At 40.0% G+C, this 10,228-nt stretch overlaps 1 gene segment (V, D, J or C); it reads right to left on the minus strand.

The window, feature by feature from the left end:
- Nucleotides 1–5,029: 5,029 nt before the first annotated feature.
- Nucleotides 5,030–8,682, minus strand: LOC147303239 (Ig kappa-b4 chain C region-like). The segment is given in 4 exon segments: nt 5,030–5,505; nt 6,235–6,342; nt 7,078–7,145; nt 8,585–8,682. Coding segments are annotated over 4 exon segments (597 nt in total).
- Nucleotides 8,683–10,228: the final 1,546 nt, after the last annotated feature.

Genomic DNA, 10,228 nt, shown 5'->3' on the forward strand with positions numbered 1-10,228 from the left:
ACAAATAAGCTTAAAACAAGAAGAAATCCTTTGTGTTCTACAAATTAATTTGAGAATTGTAGGAAAAGACATGGTGAATTGTTTTTTTTAATAACTTGGCCTACCCTTTTTAGTTTTGGTAATATTGGCAGTAGTGAGAAGTGCTATTGTTGGGTTTGAATATTTTTAGAATAGGCCATCCAACTCAGGTAAATGTCATGTTTTTAGTTGTTAGAATCTGATTTGCAATATTTTATTTTACTTTTTGTTGTTTTCATTTTCCGTTTTTTAGGCAGGCAAACCCCCTGATGACGTTAAGGTGGCAATTCCTCAGGGGGGGAAATTAAAAGTGCAATCAATTACATGACAAACACAGTTATCCAGAGCAGAAGACTCATCACTCTAGAGAACACGTCTACACTGCTCTAGAGTCTGAGCTGCAGAGACTGATACAGTTCACTGAGGACACACACACACACACACACACACACACACACACACACACACACACACACACACACACTATTAGATAAACATGTAGGAGTGTAACACAATCTGAACTTGCAAAGTTGAGAAAATCTAAAGTGCTGTACAATAATAATAACTCACATTTACATATTTTCTCAATAGAAGGAAATATCTAAGGAATAACGATCAGTCAGTTATTTGTCAATAATGGAATTTGAATCACTAAATTCTTATCAGTTCGCATATTTAATTTTGAATCAACTTTTCAGGCAGTTTTTAGGATATCCTGATAATAACGAACTCCAGTAGTCCAGAGTCAGTCAGATGATTTCCATAGAGGCACTTTGCATCAGCAGCACCATGCTCCAGTGCTCTGGGAGAGTTTATAGTCCTGAGAGTTGAACACTGGATGACTGACAGCTGTCCTTCATCACAACAGAAGCCACAGAAATCCTCCTCATCAAAAACATGACTTTGATCTGCGTCCTCATCTGGACTCTCCTCTGCTGCTGCTTCACAGGTAAAGTCCAGAGAATCAAACTCCTCTCCTCTATCAACATCTGTCCCTCTGAAATGAAGCCCACAAAACCATGAAGCTGCTTTATGTTTTTGTCTCTGTGTCCTCAGAGTCCAGAGGACAGATCACAGTGACTCAGCCTGGAGCAGTGAGCTCTGCTGTGGGAGGAACTGTGAGCATCAAGTGTACGACCAGTCAGAATGTTCATTATAGCTGGCCAAATTACTATTTAGCCTGGTACCAACAGAAAGATGGAGGAGTTCCTAAACTCCTCATTACCTATGTTAGCACTCGAGTATCAGGGATTCCAGCTCGTTTTACAGGCAGTGGATCAAACTCTGACTTCACTCTGACCATCAGTGGAGTCCAGGCTGAAGATGCAGCAGTTTATTACTGTCAGAGTTACCACAGCCCATATGTGATGACACAGTGAAAAACAGTCGTACAAAAACCTCCCTCAGTCAGACTGAACAGAAACTGAAGTGACTGCTGCAGCTGGAAGATACTGCAGAGACTGATACAGTTCACTGAGGACACACACACACACACACACACACACACACACACACACACACACACACACACACACACACACACACACACTGACAGATACTCGCTGTTATCTCTTAAACAACTACCATCATTTTCCACGTAGCAAGGAAAAGTTGAAGAAAGTCCAGAGAATCTCCTCTTGCTTGCAAAATGATGATAAAGAAAGCTGGGCCATGTATTGAAAAAAGCTTAGCTATGACCTTTGAACTCAGCTTGAAAATATTGAAATATAGAGAACTGAAATATCTCATCAACTTGGCTTAAAAGAGTAAAATACAGTGTAAATATCATTGTTGATAAAAAAAAAAAAACTTTTTAGAGTAAATGTAGCAACTCCTTTCATTTTATTTTTATTAATCTTTGTTTTATAATGTCAGAAAAAAGCTTATATTATAAAAACATTACATTATAAAAGAAAAGTTTCTATTTAAAAAGCTTATATTTTATGATTTCAAAATGTTTGTATGCAGTGCCACTAATACTCTTGATAAATAAACATTTTGAATATCTTGTAAGTTATTAAACATTCCCAGAAAACAACTTAATACAGCACAATTCAGTATAGATACAAGTATGGTATTGTCTTGATTATTGTTTGCTCAGTGCTGTGATGAACAAGTTAATCCATTAACAGGTATACAGAACAAAGTTACGGTGCACAGACGCTCTGCTTCCATAAAATGACCTTCTGTTGTGATTTCATAGCAGCTCTGATCTCCTTTAAAACACACGAGTTAAACATGGACACTTGCACATTACACTGACTGAGTTATCAGACTGCAATATGTTACAGAATCTGACATTTTGTTATTGAACTCATGAACACCAATGGAAAAAACAAACATTTGAATTAAACAAGCGAAACCACATACGGCATCTATTAAACAGCATGGCTTCATAGTAAAAGTGTACAGATGGTGCACTGGCCTACCTGCAGTCCAGCCCTTTCTTTCTCAACAGTTCTTAGACTTTAATAGACTGTTGTTAAAGGAACAGGTTATACTACACAGTGCTGAACATGGCCCAGTCCCAATTGTTGTTTAGATGAGGTTTCAAGTGGGTAACTGCTTTGGCCAACAATGAAGGCAACAGCTGCTTGAAACTGTCAAAAGACAGACTGCAGACAATCCTGTCAACAAAATATTCAATAAATTCTCCCACATTCCTTAAGACTCTACAAGAGGAGCAGCACAAGGAGGATTAGCAACAGCGTTAAAACTGCTAAATAAGATATGGGGTCTGTTACACAACATCAGGAAAATGCTTCATGATGACAGCCTCCTGAGATTTAAGGATCTCGTAGTACAACATATGACGCCTGTTTCTCTTTCATCCATCTTCTCTCAGCTCTCCTATACATCTGTCTGATTGGTTGGGGAGCTGCATTATTTAGTCTGAGCTCAGCTTTACAGTTAAGACTCTTGATTATTTTTGAGAAAAGCAAGTTCAGCCATCACAGGCATGTGATTAGAAAAACAAAGATCAGAGATGTCAGTGCCACTGACGATATGAGAAATGCTAAAGTCGTACAGAAAGCTATTACTTCAAATGATTCTGGGTTTTTAGTTGATTATGAGGGTAGTTTCCACACAATGTGTCTCCATTACACCTCAATTCTTCTTTAATAAAAGGTGATATCGTTTAATATGTTGTGGTGTTGTTCATCAGAGATTGTATTTAAATAATTTTCTAACAATGTGAAAATCTTTTTTGTAAATGTAGAGAATTAGAACTGAAGGCGAATGTACTTTCTTTGATATCATCCCCTAATTTTATTTTCTGAAATGACAGCTGTGAACTACAAAAGACTGAAAATGCTACATTTGGTGAGTTTTAGCATTAACTGTATGTTACATATAAACATTTCAAGATCTTGTTTTCAGTCAGATGATTTCCATAGAGAGGCACTTTGCATCAGCAGCACCATGCTCCAGTGCTCTGGGAGAGTTTATAGTCCTGAGAGTTGAACACTGGATGACTGACAGCTGTCCTTCATCACAACAGAAGCCACAGAAATCCTCCTCATCAAAAACATGACTTTGATCTGCGTCCTCATCTGGACTCTCCTCTGCTGCTGCTTCACAGGTAAAGTCCAGAGAATCAAACTCCTCTCCTCTATCAACATCTGTCCCTCTGAAATGAAGCCCACAAAACCATGAAGCTGCTTTATGTTTTTGTCTCTGTGTCCTCAGAGTCCAGAGGACAAATTACATTAACTCAGCCTGGAGCAGTGAGCTCTGCTGTGGGAGGAACTGTGAACATCAGGTGTAAGATGAGTCAGAACATTTACAGCAATTATTTAGCCTGGTACCAACAGAAAGATGGAGGAGTTCCTAAACTTCTCATTTACTATATTAGCACTCGACAATCAGGGATTCCAGCTCGTTTTACAGGCAGTGGATCAAACTCTGACTTCACTCTGACCATCAGTGGAGTCCAGGCTGAAGATGCAGCAGTTTATTACTGTCAGAGTTTTCATGTTATCAACGGTCAGCGTGTGTTCACACAGTGAAAAACAGTCGTACAAAAACCTCCCTCAGTCAGACTGAACAGAAACTGAAGTGACTGCTGCAGCTGGAAGATACTGCAGAGACTGATACAGTTCACTGAGGACACACACACACACACACACACACACACACACACACACACACACACACACACACACACACACACAGTCTAACCCTAAATGTTAATGTGGGTTTGACTGAAAACATCAGACTTGTGTCCATCCTGACGAGCTCGCACAGAAGAACATGTGAAACACAAAACAGTTGATACTGTGAGTCAGATCTGTGATGAAGAAACTCTCCTGTAAATATTCAAACTGGGAAGTAGTTATTAAATGAGAATATTTTAGTAAACTGCAGTACTGATATATGTATGTATGTAGATTGCTCAGCTACATTCTTGGTCACAGAAATATTTCACATGATTTGATCTGAAGATTTAAAGTTTAGTTCATCAAGTCTTTAACTTCATCGTTGTGACATAAATTATTCTGACATTTACACTTTTTAACCTGCACTGATGTTCTGAAAGAGACATTTTTAGTGTCTCCTATGTTGATAAAGAAAGTTTAGTTTTTCTTTGGGTTATTTTATCAATTCTGACTTTGAAGAAAACCAGGACGGGTCTCATCACGGGTCACATGCAGGTTACAATAATCTGTCACCATGTTTTCTACTTCTTCTACACCCAACAGCAAAGATCATCACAAAATCCAACATGATGGAAAATAATGCAGCTGCAAAAGACTTTAAAACTATTTATAACAGGGAGCAGCTGTTGGCTGTGATTCTATTTTTAACTTATTGCTTTTTGTTTTCTTTTTTTTAGTTGTTTTCATTTTTTTACATTTACACTCTGATGTGATACAGCACATGTGATTCTCTCAGTCAAAGTTACTGAAGCAGAGATTTTCAGTGTATGGAAGCATCACTGCTGAAGCTGAAGGATGATTATCAGACAGAAGAGCAGCTGAATGGAAACACATGAAAACCACTATTTGAAGACCTCAGTTTTTATTTGAAGTATTAAAACCATCAACAGTGCCACAAGCATGAAAACATGAAAACTATCAAAGCAATACAGACACAGAGGGAGCAGACTGAGAGAAGCTGCAGACTAAAGCCAGTATCAGAGTCCCAGTGAGTCAGCTCAGGACTAGGAACACTGGTCTGTCATCAGAGTCTCTGAGAGTGGAGTGTGGGAGCCCTGGGTGGCCTCACAGGTCACAGAGCCCACCTTCTCCCACTGGTCTGCAGGGAGCCTCAGGGTGCTGCTCCAGCTGTAGTAGCCGTCATTCTGCAGCGCCCCGGGGCTCCTGCTCTCCTCCCAGCTGATGCTGCCACTGCCATCCACCTTCCAGGACAGCCTCCAGTCTGAGGGGAAGCCCTTGTTGGCCACACACATGACTGTAGCCTTCCCCTGCTGCAGCTCCTCACTAGAGGGCGCCAGCACGGTCAGGGAGGGGGGGACTCGGCCCACTGCAGAGAGAGAGAGAGAGATGTTAGAGAAACTGGGAGTTGAAACTGCTCTTCAGCTGTTTCACTTCTCTATCTGAGATTGGTAACCATGGTAACAGACAGGCTTCACTGCTGAACCATGGCAACAGACGAGTTTCAGTACCAAAGATAAAAATATTAAAGCGTTTCTTTGACTTCTGATGTACTCATGTGCGTTATGTTTGTATTATTTATTAGTTTTATAATTAGAAAACAAACAGAAATTAACATGTCAGATTTTTCTCATAAACTTGTCATAAACAATTGTATGTAAAACAGAAAAAAGCATAGACCTTTTTTTGGTCTATTAGGGAACAATAAAGATAACTGTACTTACTCACACATTAAAATCCATAAAATCAGCAACCCTCAGACAGCAAACTGTTAATGTGTCGTTAATAATGTTAAATCTTTAAGAACTATTGATTTTAGATGGATGTCACATTATTTGCAGCAAAAGGTTGAAGACAAAACTTTTATGGAAATGTAAAATATATAAACATTTTCTACTTTTCTTCAAGAAAAAAAAAACTTTTGAAAGTTTAATTTCCAGTAAAAATAAATGCACAAGACGATTTTAGTCTGAATTCAAAATTTACACTGATATTAGATTTTATATTTATGAGAAACATGAAGTATTTATGTAGAAGGAAATGAAATGAACCTTAATGATACAAGTTTGAGCTTCATAAATGAGTGAAATGTACTTACAGTTAACATCCAGTCTGGTTCCTCCACCGAATGTGTACCACAGTGATACAAACTCATTGAGGCGCCGTACAAAAACCTCTGACTGTAGAGAGACACGGCTCTCTGACTCTGAAACAAACAAACTCAACAAAATCATTCACTGTTTGCATAATGTTATAAAAATAAAAAAGAAACAGTGCAACATGCTTTTATAAATTGCATTTTTAAAATTAGATTCACAGTTCAGATAATTTTATTAATTCCAAAGTTTGTTTGCAGCTTTCCCACACTACCTGCTCACATGGTCAAACTCACACAGCCAACAGTCTTTAAACAATAATCACGAGCAGTGTTGCACGTCAAGGCAGAGATAAACAAGCAATGAGGTCAAGGAAAAAGTAAATAAATACATCAAAATGAACAAAAATGTTCAAAATAAATAGAATATGAAGGGTAAATGTCTGAAAATGAAGAATCACAGAAACATTCATCTAAACGACTCCTGTCAGTGTTCAGGAATCTAACAGCTGAGGGAATGAAGGATTTGAAGTTTCTGTTTGTTCTACACTGAGGTACAAGGTAACGGTGACCTGAGAACAACTTCCTGAACTCAGATGACAAAACAAGTTCAGGATGGATAATAATGTTTTTGTCCTTCATTTTCAGAGTGTCTCTCTGCCTGACCTCCGTGGTTTTGGAGCAGGTATTTATAAATAAAACACTGAACCAGCAGTTCAAGAAATGACTTTCTATAAATGGGCATTAAAAGTGTCATGGTCAGGGGGAGCTGGCTGTGTTTTTCCATGATGTCTCTGTGCTTCCACCTCTGGGCGGAGCCCTCATCAGCACACCTGCCATGCTCACCTGATTGTGATCCAGGACAAGCGGCAGTGTTTAAGACCAGCATCAGCATCTCTTCTTTGCTGGTCCGTCTGCTCAAAACATGTTAGTAACAGGCTGCCTTTACGTCTCGTGCTGTGTTTACCTTTCCTTGTTCTCCTTGTGCTCTCAGGAGCTTCTCAGATCCACCAGTCACATTATCAGCAGTTTGCATACCGACCTGTACGCAGGTCATGCTCACGCTGCTTCATGTTCACAGACTCACCTTTCATCACCTGTCTGCTCTCCTGCCTTCAACTGTTCTTCATCACTGGATTAATCATGTTGAGCTCAGTACACTCATCCATCCAGCTCACTCAGCCAACATCACTCCCACTGGAGCGACCCCCACTCCACCTGCCAAAACCTTCACTTTTGTGATCCCCACACTAAGAAATCGTCTCCAGTGCCATTGTTCATTATTGTGTTGCATAATAAAGCTTCTGAGTGAACTTTATCCTGACTTCCTGTGATTGAATCTGCATTTCTCTCCACATCCATGTGCCGGCCTTTATTAACTTTTTTTATTGACATCAAAAAAGTTCAACCTTCTTCTTTTTCTCTAAATAAATAAATAGATTTGTTTTAAATGCCAGAGGCCCACCGGAATGTTTGCCTGTCGGCTCTCCACTGCTGTATTCAGAATCAGAATCAGAATACTTTATTAATGCCAAAGGAAATTATTGCCAGATGGAAGAAATTCCACATGGCAACTCTGCTTATTTATGTTTTTTCTATTCAATCATTTATATCAATGTATTGACACCAATAAACTATACCAACAACTACACCTACATGACCTTCTTTGAAAGGACTGCTGCTACCTACCTGAATGAGTTTGTTTTAGAATTTAGATTTTATGTTATTTATCCCTATCTATATTGTTGCAGTTTATTACTGCCTTTTTTATTATTTATTGCTGCTCTTTTTTAAACGTATTCTTTTTAAACTGTATTGTTTATTGCACTGTAGAGGCTGGTGAGAAACAGTATTTTGTTTCAGCCCGGGTAACACCATACGAAATGACAATAAACTTCTTGAGTCTTGAGTCGTAGAGCTAAACCTTGCCAAGCTAAGTATTTGATGGAGCCTACAGTCTTCAATAATCCATAACTTGCTTCCTCCTTTTATCTGGCAACAGCTGAAGAAAGCTGTGAAGCTACAGTTGTCATATGCCGTGGGAGTGTCTGGTCGGGTGTGGTCCAGGTTCCTGTTGCCCGTCCCCTGGGGTGGAGTTGGCCAGCTCATCACCTGCTTCCAATTTCTGGGCCTCCATCTGGAGGGTTTTCAAGCCAGCGCTGCCTGCCACTCCTCGCCAGTTCGTCCTGCTACCACTAGTGGTAAACTAGCCTCCACTGTGTTTGGACTCTGTTTGTCTGGACCGTGGGTAAATGTGTTCTCCGTCTCCTGTGTTCTCCAGATACATCACCCGTCGTGCTCTGTTTCCACTCCGTTCTCCAGTCTGCCTAGAACCCTAGGACTACACACTCACCTTCTCCTCAGCCTGCCCTCCAGCCCGTACTTCAACGGTGGATCCCTCTCCCCTGGACACCCTGGAACCTGGACCAGCTTCCCCACATTCTCAGCCATCCCTGGGATGCTCCCACGGCAACCCCTCCTCTGCCTAATAGTCGGTGTTTTCAAGTAAGCACAAGACTCTCCACTAGTACCACTCACCTCAGCCCTTTAATTGTTTACCAGATCAGTAAAACCTCTTTCCTGTGTTTGCAGAAGTTCCCGCCCGTGTTGTCTTTGTGTTCCACGTCTGTTTTCCCGTCCTCTGGTCTCCTTCAGTTCCTGCGAATAGTTTCTGTTAGACCCAGCCTTGTTTAAGTACCTTTTTCCTTCAAATAAATTGTACATAGTTCGAGCAATTGAGTCTGCTCTCGAGTCCACTGCATCCTTGTTTGTGACAACAGTATTCTCTTTTTGAGCAAAGATGTTAATGGCATGGATATGTAACTGACTTTTTGCATGTCCTGAGAACCTGAAGATAGCCTTTTCCCTAAATTTCTAAAGCCTACACGGACAAAGGCTGGGTCACACTTGTTGACTGATTTGAATAAACTTTGGCACAGTGGAAAATAAGCCCCCCTTGTACACTGTTATGCAACCAAGGAAAAGTTGTGAATCGTTATTGTTGAAACGACAACACACATTCAGCTCGCTTCTGCACTACTATAAACTTCGGCTTTGAGAGTTTTGAGAACGCTCTCGAAAACGCATACATTTCAAAACGGAGCTGTCCCGTCGCAGTGTGGACACTCTAAAACGTGGACTTTCTAAAACGATGACGCATTTTAGTCATGTGATGCAGTCATGTGACCGATTAAACAAAGATAGCAGAGGGCATTATACAGCAGTTGTTTTGACCGTTTTCAAATCTGTCCGGGCTAGTGTGGACGTAGCCTTAGGATCAGGTTGTGCAGGCTTTGTGCAGGTGATCATGTCTGAAACATCAAATTCTTCTCTGTCCCTGTCATCTGCGTGTGACTGGTTCCTGACATGGAGCTCATGTCCCTGACGTAAAAATGACGAGAAAACTTGTCACTCTATGAAATGCCTCTGACTGTGAAAAGGTGCGGCTGTAAGGAAAACTGGAGAGGACCCCGCCTGGGAGCAGTGTCATGACCAAACATGGCGAGACTCTCCCAGGCCCCTGACAATCTGCTCCTATATAAAGGAATAATACAATGTTTGTGTAAAAATCCATCATTCTACCCTTATCTGACTTCTACAGCACTCCAAACTTCTTAAAATGTATTTATTTTAAAAACCAAGAAAACAAAATATAGAAAGAAAAAAATACAAAACTATTTCCTTCAAAGTAAATACTGCCAGTAGAATGAGCTGCCTTGGTGGAGATTTATGTTCTTGGAGGGCCTCTCGTCAATGACAGATATTAAATTTTTAAAAAAAGAAAACTCATTAAATTAGTTAAACTCGGACAACATGCTGATTAAGTGCTTTTATTTCTGCTATGCAAAAGTAAACCTTTGACAAAGGGAGCACAAAATGTAAAATATATTATCTCTGAAATTGAAAAACTTCAAACAATATTTGCTTTAGAGACAAAGGTTCTACTGAAACATTTTCAGGGAGACAAAAGAAGAAGTGAAGAAGATATTACTCTGTC

The sequence above is a fragment of the Aulonocara sp. 'chitande type north' Nkhata Bay genome, linkage group LG22 (assembly GCF_057382095.1).
Source record: "Aulonocara sp. 'chitande type north' Nkhata Bay isolate Kocher_YH1m ecotype deep benthic linkage group LG22, A_spYH_male_GT1.1, whole genome shotgun sequence".
NCBI classification, from domain to species: Eukaryota; Metazoa; Chordata; class Actinopteri; order Cichliformes; family Cichlidae; genus Aulonocara; species Aulonocara sp. 'chitande type north' Nkhata Bay.